Genomic DNA, 20,670 nt, shown 5'->3' with positions numbered 1-20,670 from the left:
GGCAACCTTTAATATAACATTTTTATCGTTATCATCACGCAGGGGTGAAACGGCCGAGTCTAAATAGGGAGCCCTTTTTGGAGCAGCAAAATTTCAACTCTGGAGCCGAAGAACTTCGCTTCGGAGCAGTTAGCGGGATTTAATATGTCATCCTGGCAGCCTGAAAATAAACTTGTCCTACACCACGCCGTCACCGTGATTCAGGGTGACATCATAGTGCAGGACAAGTTTACCGATACGTGCAGCAGTGAAGTGTGACAGCACTGAAAAGGCCAGTAAATATTGGTGCGGTCGTTGCCGCCTTCTTCGGGTTCCTGATTCGCAAAAGTGTTGAAGATTGGGCGAGTTGGCTCTTCGTACTTGAACTGGTATAGCGCATTACGGGGAAGAAGAAACAGCCGAGCTCTGTCCTTTTGTGTCGGTCTGCTCGGCCGTTTCTTCTTCCCCGTAATGCTTTGAAATGTTTCACCAATAGGCCCACATCGCCACTCTTGTCGCTATACCAGTTCAAGTATGATTCGCAAACGCAGATCCAAACAATGTAACGCGTACGCCGGAACTCGGAAAACAGTTCGACTCCACTTCCCAACGCACCGCAGATGTATCCACGTACCAGAGCGTAACCGAAGGGTCACACACGTATTGACACGCCCACGGGAAAGCCACACAGCCACGAACGCGAGTTCATCTGCTCCCCAATTCAAAGTCACTCGTTGTTTGCGCGCACGCTACAACGATACACGTATACCGCCTTTATACGACGGACATTCCGGACAACGAGAATGATGGAGACGCGAAAAGAACGTCGCGGCAGGAGAGCTTACATAAAGGCGCTCGCGACCGGGTCAAGTAGCGAGCTCCACTTGACCGTGCGGCGCTTTGATATCACACAGAGATGCGTGCACGGCAGCACACAGTATAATTGATAGGCAGCGGCCCGAATCGTCCCGCGTGCTCGGCGACGTACCGGCACTAATAACCGTGAGGAATATACCAAAACGCGAGACTCAGCAGCTGGCACACGCGATCAGAAGAATGCGGTGCGGCTGCAATGCAGCTGCATGTATTGTTGGTATAGCTCCCAAAACAGCTCCGTAATCGATGACTTCTTCGGCGTTATTCCCAACCTGGTTTTAAGACCGAGCGCGCATGCATATATAAACGCGAATTCCGTCCTTCATACACCTTCAATTATACGTAAATCCCTGCCATGCCTTCGTCAAAGTTCGGTAGCGCAAAATCTGGGTCAGCGGGAAGGTATATACGGTGCCGCGCTTCAAAAGCACAAAGCTTTTATTGCCGTGTAAACAGCCCCAAACACTGCTGGGACATTTTACGTCTCCCATAACGAATACCCACCGGCAGGCAGCCAACTAAATATCCGATGAACAGGCTGAAATATGATTGAAATATAGCTGCTGCTCTTTCCCTTCTTCGGCATTTCATATATTTCGCATTTCCGGAAACGCGAAATGCAGGTCAGCTTAAGAACACAAAACCGCAGGTCGAAAACTATAAGGCGACGCACAAAGCGCGGAATATAACGACAACTATTGTTTGTTGTTGTTGTTGTTGCTTTTTCTTCCCCAAGCTGCCACACAGTCGGATCGCTGTAAAACTATCCGGTGAACGCGCCCAAGCAAAACGACCCACCGAATGCTTGTACGTCCAACATTTATTCTTTAATTGAATACATTTTGTGCGTTCCCATAACATGTCGCGCAATGTCTATATGCGCAAACACCGCGAACTGAAAAAAGTAAACCTTAGAAGATATTGCATGCAATAGATTTGTGGGGTTTAGCGTCCCAAAACCACCATATGATTATGAGAGACGCCGTAGTGGAGGGCTCCGGAGATTTTGACCACCTGGGGTTCTTTAGCGTGCACCCAAATCTGAGCACACGGGCCTACAACATTTCCGCCTCCATCGGAAATGCAGCCGCCGCAGCCGGGATTCGATCCCGCGCCCTGCGAGTCAGCAGCCGAGTACCTTAGCCACTAGACCACCGCGGCGGGGCAAGCAAGCAAAACGACCCACCGAATGCTTGTACGTCCAACATTTATTCTTTAATTGAATACATTTCGCGCGTTCCCATAACACGCCGCGCAATGTCTATATGCGCAAACACCGTGAATTGAAACAAAGTAAACCATAGAAGAGATTGCATGCAATGAGAACCTGCAATAATATAGATTGCTGTCCTAGTGCAACTTTCTAATTACCGAGAAAGCAAAGCACACATACACTAATACAAAGCTGTGAAAAGCGAACACGCACGCGAACGAAAAAAAACGCAATAATGTGCAAGCTACGTATACGACAGATTGTAAATTAAAAGGGAAATGCCCGACTATCGGCAAACGTTTCTTTTTTCTACGAGGCCGCAGGGCTATATAGCGTGTCCGCCCGACAAACAACTCTCGGAATGTGCCTGCGCCCGCGCCTCCTTACCTATACAATACTTTCGTGTATGCACGAGGTGCGATAACTCGCGAGGGTCGTTTCGCCGCTCCGAAGCCGGTTATACTTGACGCGGCCTATAGCTCTTACGCTCGACACACACCGGTAATCACCCGCAGGTCGCGGGTTCGAATCCCGGCTGCGGCGGCTGCATTTCCGATGGAGGCGGCAATGTTGTAGGCCCGTGTGCTCAGATTTGGGTGCACGTTAAAGAACCCCAGGTGGTCGAAATTTCCGGAGCCCTCCACTACGGCATCTCTCATTATCATATGGTGGTTTTGGGACGTTAAACCCCACATATCAATCAATCAATCAACACCGGTAATCAGCCCTTAAGAAACCCAAGTCCCGTCCACGAACGAGCGTAATAACACGCGCACTGGACGCAAATCAGGATAGAATGCCGACGGCAAGAAACGTAAAATTACTTGCGCAACGACTTGTACAGTAACTTTACACGGTATTCTAGCACACATGTGTTAACATGAACACGAACGATCACATTCCTACGTCCAGCAGGGGGCCCCCAACAGCGCCGAAAGTGCACGGCCATCGCAATTGATTGATTGATATGTGGGGTTTAACGTCGCAAAACCACCATATGATTACGGGAGACGCCGTAGTGAAGGGCTACGGAAATTTCGACCACCTGGGGTTCTTTAACGTGCACCCAAATCTGAGCACGCGGGCCTACAACATTTCCGCCTCCATCGGAAATGCAGCCACCGCAGCCGGGATTAGATTTCGCGATCTGCGGGTCAGCAGCCGAGTAACTTAGCCACTAGACCACCGCGGCGGGGGGCCATCGGAATGAGAAAAATACAATCTAATGAAGAATGCCTTGCGTGCAGAACTCACGACATGATCACGAGTCTCCAGACTGCCAATATGATGTCTGTAAAAAATGTGCACTTAAATTTAAGTACGTACTCGAGTAAACCTAAGCGTAATTCGAAGGTTGTGGGTTCGGATCTCACCGAGAAAAAGGGTGTTTTGCCACTTTAATTCGCTTCTAATTACGTCATAGTTACTCACTGTATACTGTTGAAGAAAACTTTTGTACCCTATGTTTTCCTATAGGCATAAATGTCTGTTGAGCTCAGTTAGTTCTCTGAAAAAAAAAAGTGTCTAAGGCACTTAGTAAATATAAACGAAATCTAACAAATGAATGAAGGCACAGGGAACGTTATTTGCAGGTATTGTAGCAATGATGATATATATGTGAATGAAGAAAGCAAAGTAAACCAAAAGACAACTTGCGACTGTCTTCCCTTAAATATTTGAGACAACCGTGCCCAGGAATCGAACCCGCATCTTGGAGCCTAACGGCGCGCGCCACTAACCAACCGCGGCGGGGTGCCCCGATTATAAGACGACTACAAGAGAGGGTGCAAAACAAACAATCATATTGCTACATGCATGCATATTGATATGGGGTGACGCGCATGTGTGCCTGACGAGGAAGACGAAGGGTTGTCTCCGATCGATCAATGGTGAACCAGTCAAGCCGTTACCACTGGTTTTAAATAAATCTAATCCCAAATCTCGTCGATACGGCGTCTTTTCTTTTCCGTAGCAATACAAATAAATAACAGCCAAGTTATTATTATTACTAGAATTCATTGGAGAGCGCCAGACGTAACCAATATGTAGTACATGGCACACAATCCGCCCGCAGGACAGGACAACTGAATTCGTTTCGAACAAGTGGAGCGCGAATCGAGCGGGGGCCCGTGTGCAAGGTAAAAGACGACACCCAATCCGCATACGTGTTCAGCTGACCGTGCTACAGAATGCAATTTCGAGGGCAGATGACAAAAGAAGATCTGCAGCCGGAGGCCGAAAAACCATCGAGGCCCCCACCATGTATACAGAGGCCGCATTTCCAGGCCACGGCGAGAGATTACGCGGCTTAAAAGTGGGTCGACGTGTGTGTACGCGCAAAGCGTTCACCGCCGAAACCACGCGTTAGAGACTCGCGGAGGAGGTTATTTTCGACGAACATTGGACAACAACGATACAGAGAAGGCGGCGACCGAGTATTTCATATCGCGCTATGGGGTGTATAGGGGCTCGCGTACTTCTCAAAGGTACACGGCAAAGATACAATGCATACTCGCGAATACCAGCATGTATACCGTATACACTTTCAAAGACTGCGCAGCATTTGACGTTTGTACCCCCACCGAAATGACAACAGAAGATTGGTCTATTTACGCAGCGGGTAAGACTGGAGACTCAGAGCGATGAGTAGTGGTCGGACAAGAAATATCGCTTATTGATTGATTGATTGATTGATTGATTGATTGATTGATTGATTGATTGATTGATATGTGGGGTTTACCGTCCCAAAACCACCATATGATTAACAAGAAGAAATATCGCTGAAGACAATGTTTCGACAATGAGGTTCAACGACGTCCTCAAGATCTAGGGCCTGGGACTATAGGACTCTATTAGCCATATTCTTCAGATAGGGAATACCCGCGCCCTGCGTGGCCGGTGACTTCCGGCACGCCGGATGCGTGAATAAATGTTGTTTCTCTCTCTCTCAACCGCCCGAGTCGAGAAACAAAACGGCCGCGAAGTCCTCTTGTCGACACGTCGGGTGGGCCTGCCTTCGTTCGATGTCTCATCAATTCAATCAGCATAGGTCACGTGAATAACAGCGCGCGCGACAACTGCTGGTGATCTAGCGAGCGCGTTTTCCGACCGCGCTTATCGTTACAAAGAGACTTTCGTAAACCACTTTGTTAGTTTGTTACTGCTTTTGTTGCATCTGGATGTGCATCGATGCGTCGCCATCTATATCGCGGCCAACCCTCTCGAGGCTTTGATCCCGAAAATAAACTAAGGCACAATCCCTCCCTCTCTCTCTTTCCGCGCCACTTGTCATAGCGTCTATCGCTGGACCGGGAATACATCTACACGAAAGTGAATATATAGCTCGCCGCGGTGAACTCCAAAGTCGTACACACCAAACAGCCGCGCACACAATCAATATGAATATCTGGAGCGGACAATGGAGACGAAAAAGCAGCATATACGTGCCGAGGCGACGCGACGCAAACCGGTATATATACCCACGCCATTGTCGACGCCGGCTTGGGAACCATCTTCTCTCTCGAGAGAGAGACAGACATCGAGGTCAGAAATGTCCACGCGCAGCGCGATCGCAACACACGGCGAGGTTTCTCGCAAATGACCGTGCGTGATGCACGGTGACGCCACCTGGAGAATGCGGTCGCGTACAAACACACACACATACACACGCACACGCACACACACACACACACACACACACACGCACACACACACACTGCAGGAGTCGGTCCGTGCCAGATCCGCGAAGGGGACCGCTGCAGTTGTTGCATCACGCGCACACTCGCAGCAGAGAACGCCACGGCAGCAGTAGACCGTATAGAAATCGCCTAGGAGAATCTTCGTTAGACGGTAGATTTCCGCGTGTACACACACAGGATGGCAGGAGAAGAACAAAAAAAAAAAAGGTTTTCTGGACTGCAAGGAGTTCGCTGACCCGTATCAGTCGCGGACGAGAAGACACGTTGTTGTGGCGGCTGGGAACGCATGGACAACGCCGGGAATCGGCGCTTCGGCCCCGCAATGCTTCAGTTACAGAGACGTCCACCGACGGTCCCCTAAGCGGATGATATACTACGGCGACGGTCCTCTGAGCGGAAGATATACTACGGATGGAGCGTCCCGTCGGGGGTTGTAACTATACCGTAATCTATGCGGACGATCAAAACAAGTGCATTACAATTTCGTCCAAGCACGTTTCTTTAGTTCCGAGGGACTGAAATGTTAGACGGTTGCGTAGCTGTTTCGAATGCAACGAGGTAGCTATATAAACAGCTTTCTAGCTATAGCCATATAACGCGGAGATACGAGTTAACGTTCAAATGTAAGAAATGTACTACAAAGCGACAAACTATTTTTTTAATACCATTCAGCCGCTGTCGGTGGTTACACAAAGAGAGCATTCATCAACAATAAAGACAATAATAAACAATTTTGAACGATACATAACGAAAGTGCCAAGCCTCCTTGACCCGTCCGTACGAAACCACCAAAATGTGTAAAGAGATATGCACTGAGCTTAAGGGCCACAACTCATAAGCGCGAAAATGCACGCGACAGTGACGAGCGATGCGACGTAGATCGTCTTCGCGCGATCAGTCGCTAGCGCAGGCAAACCTCATTCACGCGACGGCTTCTGCAAGCGAACTCCACTGTTGCTGGCATGAGGCCATCTACACGCACCAAGAAAACCGCGTAGTGAGCGGTATGCAATTTAAAAATAAGATATATTGTCGTGTAATGAAACGGCAAGTGTTTATGAATGCTTTGCAGCACTTTTTTTTATATGCACATGCGTAAACATTGCGTTATTTCTTGTTGCGCATACGTGACCCGGGCAGGGTCACGTGCACCTATGTAGTCTTTGTCTTTTCCGGTTTCTCGCTATTGGCTGCTTGAGCCCAGCACTTCCGGGCGATGAGCGACGGTTTCCAAATCTGGAGAACCGAGCGATCGCGCGAGAACGAGCACGCGACACGTCGCGCGAACGCCCTCTTTCGTCGCTCATAGCGTCGCTCGTCGCTGTCGCGTGCATTTTCAAAGCGCTTATGAGGTTTGCTCTTAACGGCAATGCATCCTCGCGTCATATGAAAAAAAAAAAAACCTAATACCTTATAAGACTCGCCCGGAGAGTTCAGGAGTCTGTCACAAGTATGCATGATGAAGCAGAGGAACCTCTCCCTCTCTGACACACTCACTCACTCTAATACACTAACACTGGTTGAGCGCCACAGCCTATAAAAAAAAAAAAAAACTGAACGTTATCGAGATCGGCCAGTCGCGCGTATGTATAATAGAGTCTACGTGCGGAAAGACCAGCGAAATTACGAAACGTTGTGGCCACCGCGTGTGACAACCAAGTGTTTACGAGCTGGCCTTCCTATAAGCGCATTTCTGACGCATCTTCCAAGAACCGCCACGAGAGACAGCGACCGCGTTTCGCGGCTGCGCGTTGGTTCTCGACCTTGTAATAAAAAATCGGCGGCGAGCAAGAACAAAAATTACTCATTCTCAAACCGCGACAAAGAGAAGTGAATCGAATAATATATTGCGCGGGAAATGCGAAATGTGCGAGAAATCTCGCCGCCGGCGGGTGGCGACGAACGACAGCACCGACGCGACGGAACGCAACAATAGAGAGTTTTAGTACTGCGGAATGGTGCTACGTACGCATCACGCAAGCGCCTTGCGTTACGTGGCGTCGTTTGCCACTAATCGGCTTTTAGTACGCCGTAGAACCCGCGTACGTAACGAGCGTGTAGCGTGTTGCGCCATCTGGTAGATCAAAATAGAAGCACGTGTTGTTGACAGCCAATGTGAGCCAATCCAAGTGTTATAGCCAGATTATGGCCATATTTTAAGCCACAGAGCTGGTCGGTGCTTGCCACAGAGGTGCTTGCCTTCGATGCCGCCATTTTGCAAAACGAAGTCTCGCGCTGTCGCGAACTTGTTCGAGAGCGGCGCGATCACCTCGTGCGTACGTAATGCGATACGTGCGCGTAGCGGTCTTCGCATGCGCACTACGCAGAACCTGGCGTCCTTACGTACGCAACGCCGCCACGTACGCAGCGTACGCAGTACTAAAATTCTCTAATAGAGCGGGGCTCATTCACACTCCAACGGTGCGTGTGTTTATGTGCTTCACGGGTATCTCTGACATCGACTCCAGACACGCACTTCCTCCTTATCGGGTGGATATGCGACAGCCACCGCCGGCGCAGAGCAACACAAACTAGGTAGTTTCGTTCTGCCCTCCCGTGATTTTTTTTTTCTTTTCTTTCTTTCTCGTCCTCGCTCGAATATGGAGTCCGAAAAAGGCGCGCCTGAGCAGCACGCCCGTTTGCCCTACATAACTTGGGAAACGGCGAGCGAGTGCCAAGCGGCGCCAACAAGCCGAGGCAGCGGAGCACTTTAAGAGGAGAGACGGGAGGGGGCAGTTATTTCTCTATAGCATGATAGAAGCGGGCTTCTCTTCTCCACCGTTGCGCACGAGAATGCGCACCAACGCGGCAACCGGTTCCTGTCGGCATCCGCGGTGAACGAGCTGCCGCGAACCGTGCCTAGCAAGCGATGGGAAATGGCCCGGCACGATTCGGATGACGCGGCCGTCCACAAAATACATCACTCAGTTCCACCTGTTGTTCTTCGGATGTCGCGGAGTCAGACAGCACTTTATAAGACCACATACGACTAGCAGTTTTGGAAGTATTCGCACTTCCTTGCTCCTTAATTACGTTCCTACAACCCACCAACAGGCCTAGACTGGCACACTTCTTCAGATTGATTGAATGATTGATTGATTGATGTCATTTCAATGTGGCTGCCGCCAACCTGAAGTCCGTGTGCATTTACCTTATATTCGGCATCACTTCGCTTCAAACACTTATAAAAAAGGTCCTGAATAAACATTCAGAGAATGTGTGTAGAGGAACGAGAAGGGTATCGCAGTAGCGATTTCATTCAAACTTCGATACGATACACACTACACACCTGTAGACGCTTGTGCAATTTCGTGGACAAGCGACAGCGAAACAGAGCGCGCATCAAGCAGCTTACAGGGTATACGCGCTATCGTAGAAGAAAGTCAAGGAGGTTCGTATACACTGGTGGTCGATCGGTGTGCGAACGCGCTGGCTAACACACGCTGACGGAAGTGAGTCCCCCCCCCCCCTTATTTTTTTTTTCTTTTCTGGCTCGCACCGCGGGCACGGCGACACGCAAAGCGTGTCACGTCATGAAGAAAACAATAAACGGTCACACGAATGGCTTCCTTGAGACGGCTGGATGACAAAAAAGAAAAAAAAAGAGGGCAAGTAGCGAAGATCGCCAGAAGAGGGAGAGGAGGGTACGCGCACGTCATCCATCTCTCGCGGAAGTTACGGAGCATGGGCGATTTTCGAAAAAGCCTGGCCAGCCGAAGTCATGCCTCGGCGGAATAACAAACACACACACTGTAGCTGCGTGCCTGAGTCAACTCAACTGTCCCCGTTGGTTTCCCCGTGCATGCAGCCCAGTCTCTCTCTCTCTTTTCGCACGCGCCGCTATACAGTCAATGTCCTTTCGAGCCAGAAAATGCACTCAAAACAGCGTAACCGAGCGTATACGGCTGCAAGCAAGCTAGTCAAACACGCAATGCTACGAGACGGGAAGCGAACGGCGCTGCGTATTGTGTGCGCTGAACAGGTGGGACAAAAGATTTTTTCGGTAACTCCGCAAAGTTCGTTCCTCCAAAAGAAGAAGGCTGCAGCCTGCAGGAGCAGCTGGATTTAGCCACCGCCATTCAAATCGCGCAACGCGAATACTCTGTGATGTCACTGAACCGGCGACAAGCATTTCAGAGATACATACCAGCGTCTTTATGGGACGAATCACTGAAGCGAATGACGCGCGAGGTATGAAACGTACACGCTCAATGAAACAAAACAAGTACGCGCGCTGTGACTTGTCAAGACTACAGTTGATGAAAGGCATGCCTTGTGTGACTGTGTGCACACATACAAAGAAATTTACTGTGCTCCCGAGGGACCAGATTAGAAGAGGCCGAGAGACCTCCCCGGTCAAGTCAGTGTGTCAACATTTCAGGCGGCTGCATTTCCGATGGAGGCGGAAATGCTGTTGGCCCGTGTGCTCAGATTTGGGTGCACGTTGAAGAACCCCAGGTGGTCGAAATTTCCGGAGCCTTCCACAACGGCGTCTCTCATAATCATATGGTGGTTTGGGGACGTCAAACCCCACATATCAATCAATCAATCATATCAATCAAAACATTTCAGACTGGGGACATGCTCGTTGATGAACTACCAGACGAGAAATTATACCCCACTGAGAGGGGGATCCATTTTCACCTATATAGAAAGAAAAAAAAATTATCAGGGACGCGAGCAGCCTGGGAGTCGTGCAACACTTGAACGTTCACGAACCAAGACGCAACGAGCTCATTGCGAGGCGCGCGCCTGCATTCCGGCGAACGATTTGGTTCCGTGCTCAGCTGGCGCGCGCAATCGGGCCCTTTCAGCTTTTCTTCAGCTTGGCACTGTGTAATCGAAAGATTTGAAAAAGCGGCAAAATTTACAGAAGACGACGACTCCGCTCTATGCTGCAAGCCCGTGACGTAGCACACGCCGTGGCATAATGGCGGCCGGCGCGTCAATCATAAGGGTGATGCGATTCAGACGCGATACCGACGCCTTTCGAGGCATGCAATGCGCAAGCACTCATACACTGGGAAAATATGCGCAGTCTTCGAGTATACACGACCTTCAGTATGCGGGGATGCTTGGTATACGCTTCAATTTCTTTATATTGTCACGGGGTCGTGACGTGAACGAAGGTATAGCAGGCTGGATTATTCGTTGGCGCCGCAGAATTATTGCGCGATTCGAGAAGCACTTGTCCTTTATGCGCGCGGCTATGTGCGGCAGCTCCCCTCCAAAGAGAGAGAACAGAACTACGGCCGGACTAGCAGAGCGGGACGCTCCTTCAGTCGGGCCGTGAACAGAACGTGGACCTATCGCGAAAAGTACCGCAGTGATCGAGGCACTCCTGCATGCATATGCACACGCCAAAGACCGACTTCATTCGGTCGCTCGCCGCTTATTTTCTCAGACTCTAATGACCGTGGTGGCACATTCACTACACCGTTCCTGGCAATCGTTCACTATACAGCCTCGCTCCTGGTGCTTCCCGCTCAATGACTGGCGCGAACTTGCAAAGGACAAAACAGGACACCGTCACGATCTCGCCGCAAAACAAGAGACTCGCTTCTCACGCCAGAAAAACTCTCGCTGCTCGCACAAGCGGCCGCAACACATGCCATTGGATTGGATAAACTTTTATTTGGTCCTCCAAAACACAGATCACTGTGTTGCGCGCAGCTCCCACGTGGGGACTGAGATGCCAAGCTCCTCAGCCGCCTCGCGGGCTTGGTGGACAGCCCAGAGCTGATCTGCCAAGGATGAGCTGCGGATTGCCGCCTCCCATCTGGCAGAGGTGATGTTCGATATATGAGCGAATTTGGTGCACTGCCAGAGCATATGATCTAATGAAGCTATTTCCCCACAATGTGGACAAAGATTACTTGGGTATAGGTCAGGGTACATGATGTGTAACATTTTCAAAGTAGGGTACATCCGCGTTTGCAAAAGCCTTAATGTGAGTGCTTGGGGCCGGGTTAGATTTTTGTGAGGTGGAGGGAAAATCCTTCTAGACAGGTAGAAATGTTTAGTGAGCTCGTCCAAGTCATGCGCAAATATAAAAGAGGACCAGATTTCCCAGGCCGGTTCTGTAGGCTGTTCGATAACCACAACCTCCGTCACAGTTCAAACGACAGAACGCAAACTCAGTCGTGAGTCGACTGGCTCAGACCCAGATTGGGCCGTGAGTGTAATCCATCTGTGAGCGAGCCCGGCTAGGAAAAAATTTAGTGAGCCCGAGTCCGAGCGCAAGATATAGGCTCCTCAGTGAGTCTGACCAGCGCCTCCTCTATAAATAGAAACTACTGCATATAGGCAACGCAACGCTCCTTTCCATATTCTTTCGCGGTTACGTTGGTGAATAAGGTCCGGTGCCGTTTCAAACACAGCGCAACGCGTTCCCTAGAGCATTTTTTCAACACTGCATGCTGTGAGCGCAATAGTTGTGCCATTCTGAAGCAGTAGCGCAGCGAAATGGCGTAGCAGCCTCGCGTGCAAAACTTCAATTCAGTGCAACACCACCCAGACTATTGACGAATAGTCTAGGTGGTGTTGTGCAGTGTCAGGGACCGGGGGGGGGGGGGTGCGCACGCCGTTAGCGCTTAGTGATGGTATTTATTTATTTATTTATTTAGTATACCTCAAAGGCCCCAGTCGGGTATTACATGAGGGATGGGCATAACATATTAACGATTCAATCACGGTCTTGAATACATGTGGGTCAGAGTGGTGCATGGCGAAGGCAGGCAATTCGTTCCAGTCCCGGGCAACAAAAAAGGAGCGAAGGTGGGCAGTAGTTTGTGCTGGCGTTGGATAAACGGCTCGGGGATGGTTTGTAGGGCTGGATAATCGATGAAGATGGCTGGAAAGGAGCGTGATAAAATTTGTGATATATGACGACGTGATTCTAGGTTGTTGAGGTGGCCACGAGTTCGGAAACGCTGGAATGATAAGAGTACACGGAGTAGATGAACCGGGCTGCGCGATTTTGTAGAGATTCGAGAAGGCTAGATAGATTAGATTGATGAGGGTCCCAAACCGAGCTTGCGTACTCCAACTTGGGGCGAATAACTTAGGGTATGCGCATTGGTGCGACGCGACTAAATCGAATATTACCAATATTAATAAATGTACTGAACCAAACTTGTAATTCGCAGGTTCCGTAGACAGTCTTGCCGCCCCGCTGCCGCCAGCGTAATTTTTTTCCAATGACTATATCGGAATAGCGTCGGGGCAGCGGCGACATTCACTAGAACGTTTCTGTTGTTACCGGACGCACAAAGGTCCCTGCAGTCGTTGCACAGTCCCCGATTGCGAAAAGGGCGCGCTTTTCAGACACAGCGAGGTAACAACTGTGACGCTTATTCGCGTTCATCTGTACCCGTGAGTACGTTTCGTGCGTCATTTGTGCGTGAGAAACGCGGGGCACGCTTTGATCTGCTTGCCATTCGACACGTGACCTTCCGATTCGTCGCTATTGCGTTCATTGCTTCGCCTTTGCGACAAAGCTATGACTTCTTTAAACACACACACACACACACACACACACACACACACACACACACACACACACACACACACACACACACACGCACACACACGCACACGCACACGCACACACACACACACACACACACACAGCAGTGCAGGTCGCACATGTGCTCAGCAACTCCGATACTCGCTGTGGATGCCATATTGAACCACCCTGTGCGCCCCCTATAGGCGATGAAACTTGCGAAGGGCAGCGTGGTACGGAGGGGGAAGGGACTCTCCGTGAACAGTCCATGCATGCACGCGTTCCCTTTCTTTCTTTGTGTCGACTGCGCCAGCGCGTGTCAGCTTCGCCTTGCACGCTGTCATTCTTGAGAAGATGTAAGCGCCAAGCAAGCTAAACAAAGGACAAAGGCTATACAGCGCTGCAGTCAATCGGCGCGAACATCGCCAAAATGTAGTGCGGTTATTCCGCGACAACTGCATCATTAAGCACATGCAGCGTACGGCGATGAGCAAGCTGGAAGGAGGGAGAAAAACTTTGTCACACAAGAGAAAATGGAGCGGTGGTGGAAGGCACGGAGAAGCCCATCCGGCGTACGCATTCGCTACCCAACCCGGGATCTGGTCATGGGCGAGCCTATATACTCCCTGGACTGATCGACATTGGCTCTTTGGTGGCAGAATATACGTAAGGGGGAGGGCTATATCGTATGACAAAGAGGGGGTAGATATAACGTACGTGCCGAACTGGCGCTTCTAGGTAGGACACCGTATACAGCGTCTACAAATGTACATGCCACAGAAGAAAATGCGGTTCTGTAAGAAGTAGGAACCAGAAAGTTTTTCGGCTGCGTACGTAGCGCTTATAAGAAAGAAAGAAATAAAGAAAGAAAGAAAGAAAGAAAGAAAGAAAAAAAGGAAACCAGAGAAAACGAAATTGCGTTATATTTATAGTCCAGCCTAAAGTATACAGCCGAAATACAATGCTCTTTACAAGCCAGAAGCGCGCTTATTCTCGAGCTACAAATGACCGCCTATTATTCCCCCGTAGCTGGATTTCCCCACGCACCGTCTCTTACAGCATGCATCTCTACGACTGGATTGCATGGGTTGTTTCTGCGCTCCGGAAAACAGCGTCGGGGATGACGAAATGCAACGCGCATTAGCGATAGCATGCATGCATGCATGCATGTGTGAGTGTGTATGTGTGTGAGAGAGAGGGAAAGGCTGCTCTGCAGAATTCGGACAGTGTCACGTTTGCCGTGCGATTCATAAAGGGAAAAACAATGCTGCGAACGTTTTTTCTGACATCCATCAACTAATACACCAAACATGCCAAGAAACAGTTCTTTCGAACGGGACCATGCGAAGCGTGTAAAGTTAAGGTACGTACACTTGATACGACCATAGGCGTGGGCAGGGATCCCCTTTAGGATGTGCGTGTTGGGAGGGGGGGGGGGGAGCGTTGGTTCGTTGCAGTGCGCCCTTTCCCTATTCCTATAGTACAGGGAAGACTTTGTGGACCCTCTCTTCTCTTTCTCTTATGTGACCAAGGGGGGACCTCCCACCTCCGTGAGCACGCCTATGGCTACGACTACAATAGCTACCCCCAGGGGTTCACGAGACGTCTAATAAGCATCTTTATGTACACTAGTTTGAAAACTGTTGCGCAGTACCGCTAGCAAAGATGAGTAGCACAATGGACTCCGTGACCGAGAATCACCCCTGAAAACCGGGTCGGGAAAGCACTAGACACGCACGCACACGGACGCGCGCAGTAATCAGCGCGAATGCGCCTCGAGAATCCTAATACGCGGAGGCCACTACGCAAACAAGCAAAGCGCAAACGAGCAGACCGCATCAAGAGCATGAGAATCCCGTCTGAGAATCCTCGTCCAGAGCGCCGCATTCCTCGCGGACTGCCAACGTCGCGCCCCGCTCCGACCACGTGGGTCACTGGGTTAGGCGTCGCGACGCGCTCGCACGACGCCGCGCCGTCGAGTACACGACGATTCGGTAGCGTCAACGGCTTCTCCGCGCTACAAGCTTCACGTCGTACCCCGCGGGCACCGTAAGCACCCTTTGTCTCTTCGAGGTGGAGAAGAAGGTGCGAGCGACAACGCCGAAGGGCTATCAGGCGCCCCAGAAACGAGGCGAGGCGACGGCATCCGTGTGCGCATCTGGGCCCATGGCACGTCGAGGTACCTGCACGTCGTCGCGTGACCCGCTTTTGGCGTGGAAAAGGACGCCCACGCTGATGCAGGCTGCCACGTCGGGACAACGTGCGCAGGACGCCAACATCTTGACCGCTCCGGTCAGCGCTAATGCGGAGAGCACTTCGCCACACACGCCCCCTTTCCGAGACCTTCATATCGCACAGACTGCGCTGACCGAAGACACAAGTTCGGGGACAAACGGAGGTTCTGAACTGGTGACAAGTCACGTGATGATCCAGTCGAGTTGGTATCGGTTCGTGATACAAAGCAGCGCAGGGAAATAGAACAAAGCGTGAAGGGGAGGAACCACACGAATGATATTACCTGCTGCTACTGGGGACGTATATACAGTCGGACCTACTTATAACAATATCGGGTTTAACAATACACCGGCCACAACAATGAGAATTTACTACAGCGTCAACATTTGTGTGTTTTGTTTGGTGAAATATCCCTCTTACAGTGATGCCCGTAAGCCGCATTATCGGTAATGAATTCTGGCTGTTGGTACTTCGGGCCCAAAGGTGTTGAAACGTGAAATTCGCGAAACGAACGCGGGTGAAACCCGCATTCAACCACAACGTGCCCCAGGGTCCCTTTGGAGTCACATTATGCTTCACCGCATAACGCAATGGAACTGCGGCGAACCTGACTTTTCGAATCCACAAGAGTGCTCGTGGCTTCTGTCAATACACTTTCGAACCAGCAATTTGAATAAAAACTTGACACTTGGCAGAGTTTCAGCGTACGGAACTTTAGGCATTGCCACGCATTCGCTCTACAAGACCTGTGGCGGTCCCGTGAAAGTGTCCGAATTTTCAAGCACGTCGAAAAAAATCAACAGCTTTGTCATTATTATTACTGATGTTTGCCGGCATATCCCATCCCGTATGACAGTTCTCTCGCAACAGCCTGCCGTCCCCTATTTTGCTTTTTTTTACTTCGATGAACCCGTTCATTGCAATTATCAGTTATAACAACGAAATTTCCGTGACAATTAGGTATTGTTATAAGCGAGTTCGAGTATAGCTGCATTTTTTTTCGCATTCTGTTCCTTTGTTCAGCGTTGTGTTGCAAGGAGTCGTTGAAGAAGAAACGTCGTTAGATCCAACCTTTGCCTGATAGCCTTGTATTCGTCAGAACAGCTACCCATGACGAAGAAATGTCGCCTCGTCGAAAAGTTGGCGCCAGCGACACTCCTTATACAGGTGACGTAAATTAAAGACAGAAGGTAGTGAGTGCTCAGGGGCGTGAATTTGATGCGTGTGTCACACCGCTGTCCTCAAATCAAGGCTCTCTGACAGGCTCGTGAAAACAATACACGCTGTTCGATCCGGCTTTTGAGACTTACGGTCTATAGTATAATAGTGTTTAACTTGATCCAGCGTTATGCAGATACGAAAGTCACGCGAAATGGGCTGTACATCGGGTTCACGATCGGACGAATACGGTCGATATATAGGCGACAGGCCTTGTGTCCGTCAAAAGCACGACTGACGCTAGCAGACAGATAAAAATCCCCCGCAAAGTGGAAATACCAGAGGCTGCCTCACGTAAGAAACGGCCACGATTTAATCGGCGGAGCGCGCCAAGCACGGAAATGTGGAGCTATATTACCTGGACGTCGCCTTGGTCCCACGCGCGGTTTCGAACTCGCTTGTCCGATTTCCCCTTCCACTGCGAATACCTAATACCCCTGTCACACGGCCACCACCAAACTCCGTTGAACACCGTCAACGTAAATTTCCCCTAGGGAGTTCGACGCAGAAGGAGTTGTGGCAGTGTCACACTGCAATGACAAGGTTGCAACAGTTACCGCGAGGGGGCTCAGCTGGCGCTGTTTGATTTTCGGAAAAGCATTCTAATTTCATCTCTATTGATTTTTTGTGAATCCTCGTTATGCGGTTTTTACAAAAAAGCATTATTAAGTAGGTATGCGACTAACAAACCATTAAAAATACTTTCAAATAAAAACGCATTGGCTAAATGTAGCGATGGTGCTAGTGACGCTGGCCACATTGTGCTTTTAGTTGTTTTCTTGCCTGTGTAATTTTTCTCTGACCTCTAGACTGCTGGGGACGAGAGTACCTCGTTTTGCTGCGAAGGGAGATCGTTGAACATCCTTTGCGAAATGCTCCGTTTGCCTCCGTTTGCCTAAGGATGGCCGTGTGACACGGACCGCATCTTCGTTGTCGTAAGGACGCGGGAGTTAAACGGTCTTCGCGGGTGCCCGTGTGACAGGGGTATTAATCTGTCAGCCAAAAAAACCCCTTTTCACACGGAGAGCAACTGAGCATCCTCACGCTCAAACAAAAGGGGGAAAACTCCCATGGCCACGCGATCGAGTCCACGTCTCCGATGGCGCGCCTCTCCCACAATGCTGGATCTCGGCCAACTCGTTTGCATCGTAAACACAACTGCCAGCGTATCGTAAATTTACTCTGGCTCATCTTGACCCTTCGCATGCCCGCATATACAACCCCCTCACATTGATAATACAACGAAGCGCCGTCGGAAGGTCACCCAGCTCTCACGCGTGCGACAAACTGTTGCTTTTATATATATATTTTTTTTTCATCACACCGCCGGCTAGACGAAACCGGAAACCGCCGCGGGCGCGTTCGCCTGACCACCGCGCTCGATGGGAGCATTTTTTATTTTTTTTTTTTGGCTGCCCGAGGTTATCGCGCATGAAAAAAGCCTCTCGCGTTCTTTTGAACTTGCGTCTGAAACGCGACACGGCACCCCTCTTTCGGGTGAAACACGCGAGAATAGACGACATCCGATAGCAGCAAAGATACTCAGATCTATCTCCCAACCTCCAGAGAAGCCCCGTACTGTTACTGTTACAAGTGCGCGCGCACGATCAAATGCCCCCAAAAACACACGTTTCCGAGGAAACTACACACGATCCGACAGTTTTTCCTCGTCCATGCCGGGTAGGTGGCCGCCAAGCCCTATATCAGCGCGGTCACGGCGCTCTCTGTGTTTTACAACGGAAAGAGGCGGCCCGCCTGCGTTGAGATACAAGATCGCTGAACCAGCGATTCCGGTGTTATCTGACACCGTCGACGGACGCCTGCTGAGGCCTGTTTACCAGAGCAGCTACGCCAAAAGCTCTATGGCACCGCAAAAGGATTCACAGGTGCAAACGAAACTGGTGAGCGCGGATGAACGCCGTCGACCCCTTTCCTTAGTGAAAAGGCGAGTATGCCGCAATCTTCAACCGCGTGATTTTTCTAATTAATGCAACGGCTCACCTAAATGAGAATTTCAGAGATCGGGCACATGCCGAAATCGCGGAGGGAGAGCTAGAAACTATAACTGCAGTCATATTCTTTCGGCAAAATACTGCACTTGGCATCCATCCTAAAGAATCAGTTGTGAAATCCTATGGTTTCTTTTTCGAATGATAATAGTCCCATTGCATTCGTTTACCCTGCCGATATTGCTGAGCGAATTTTGCAGCAAACAACTTTAACCCCGTTGTGGTACCTCGGCGTATACATAGACGGTGGACGTTTAACAGCATTTGTAATTACGCGCCGTCGTGCTGGTGTGGATAGTGTAGGTTAACAAGTCCGACGCGCCACCAAATAACAAAAATAAGCTCAGAATCCAAGTGTCAGAAGTAAGAATCAAAGTTCCAGTCTTACAAGGCATATGCCGTCAGCTTTCGGCAGAATTGTCTACTGCTACTACTTTTCTTTTCTTTGTTGTTAATAGATAGCTCCAGCCGACTGCTCAAGCACAAAAGTTCGAAGTAGCCCCGTCACAGACTTGTCTCGGGACCTGCACGGACACAAACGCTGTTGTCGGCTATCAATTGCACATGCTGAGTGCTTCTACTACTTACTACTTATACGCACAAACAGAAGAACACTACGGTCGCCGAGTCGACAACCGAAGCTTTGTACCGTCGCTCGTTCGTGCCGCGCCATTTTTTCCCGTCTCGCTTCTATTCAAGGCCCCGAAACAGACTTGCCCTCAAACGTGTGCCGCGTTCGTGCTCGCACCAAAGCCGCCGGAGAGACGAGCGAACTCGCATCACATTCGCGCAGCACCAGCAGGGGGCAAATCGCGGCGTCGCCGTCACGATGTAACCGGGCAAACGACGGCGAGGCGTTCCAATACCCCCTTAGCCACGCGGCACAAGCCTGTCTTGGAGAGAGAGCGAACGAGCCAGACAAGAACGCAATCACTTTCCAGGCGGGGTCGCAATCGTCTCTCGTACGCGGAACACGTTGGCAGCGCGCCCGCTGCAACCGCCACCATCTCCGCTACGGCAGCAGGCCGCGGAGATGTCCCCCGTCCAAGGGCGTAACCGAATATCGCGCCCATGCGCGACAGGCCATCAAGAGACTGTCGTTTGCCGCCAGGCGAGCTCTTGCCGACTGCGCAAATCTCTTCCCCGAGCGCCTCTTTTCGAGCCAGATCAGTGGAGGAAACGGCGGCATCCGGAGGACCCAGCCATCTAGACCTGGGCTCCCAGCGGCGAGGTAATTTTCACTCGACAGCGCAAGTCCTCCAGAAGAACGTCCTGAGGAAGTTCGGGTGCTTCGGTGCCGCGGGACTAGCGAAGGGGACGAAAAGGGGGTAGGGGGGGCGAGGAGGGGTGACAGGGCAGTTGGCGCTCACACACAGGAACCACGGCGGACGACTATGGTGTTCAGGGTGTCATTTGGACATCCTGCGCCGCACTGAACCCTCCTCGCAACCGACGATTAGAGACTACAGAAAATAAGCGGGGAAGAGACCATCGGATGAGCCAGGTCCACGTAGTACCGGGGGATTTCCCACTCGAATCTTTCTTCATAGGCGGTACAAGACAGTGAAACGCTACCGCGAAGTGGGGCATCTGGGACGGCACTATGAGCCATGCTCGTGCGTTCGAGTCGCTCGCGGGCGAGTCATTCGATCGGACACACTGCGGAGCTGTGCCACCAGAGAGCGAGATAACTTCATGACGGGTGCGGCCTCTAAATAGGAGTGGAAGCCACAATGAAAGGCTAGACTTTTAAATGTCACGAACAAGTGCGAAACTAGTGTCTCGAAGAGACACTCTTTTATGGCAGTGCTACGCCAGAATGTCATTCTACATGAAGCTTAATTTCCTTACTTAGCAATTTGCCAACTCTGCCGAGTCTTCTATAAAAGATTGTACTATCGTGCTTAGAATGCTTATACATGTTTTGACTATTTT

At 50.5% G+C, this 20,670-nt stretch overlaps 2 protein-coding genes across 4 annotated transcripts in view; one reads left to right on the top strand and one right to left on the bottom strand.

Annotated features, from left to right (window-relative positions):
- The window catches only part of LOC119179634 (tudor domain-containing protein 3), a 156,356-nt gene that overhangs the window by 61,235 nt on the left and 74,451 nt on the right, over positions 1–20,670 (bottom strand). The window lies entirely within an intron of this gene.
- LOC119179626 (uncharacterized) overlaps positions 1–20,670 on the top strand; it is a 30,364-nt gene that overhangs the window by 5,552 nt on the left and 4,142 nt on the right. Inside the window, exon 1 of one of the 3 annotated variants that reach the window (XM_075882105.1) lies at positions 18,522–18,671. The exons of 1 other annotated variant lie outside the window; for it this stretch is intronic. Coding sequence is in view for 1 of the 2 variants with exons in the window: in XM_037430750.2 (XP_037286647.2) it covers positions 19,807–19,966 (160 nt within the window). In the remaining variant the exon portion in view is untranslated. Of the gene's footprint in view, positions 1–18,521; positions 18,672–19,785; positions 19,967–20,670 lie in introns of those variants that run through there. One more of the 3 variants, XM_037430750.2, reaches the window with a different exon arrangement.

Source organism: Rhipicephalus microplus, chromosome 2, assembly GCF_043290135.1.
Source record: "Rhipicephalus microplus isolate Deutch F79 chromosome 2, USDA_Rmic, whole genome shotgun sequence".
Taxonomy (NCBI): Eukaryota; Metazoa; Arthropoda; class Arachnida; order Ixodida; family Ixodidae; genus Rhipicephalus; species Rhipicephalus microplus.
Note: the sequence above shows the minus strand (reverse complement) of the source record. Positions and strands in the feature narration are given on the sequence as shown.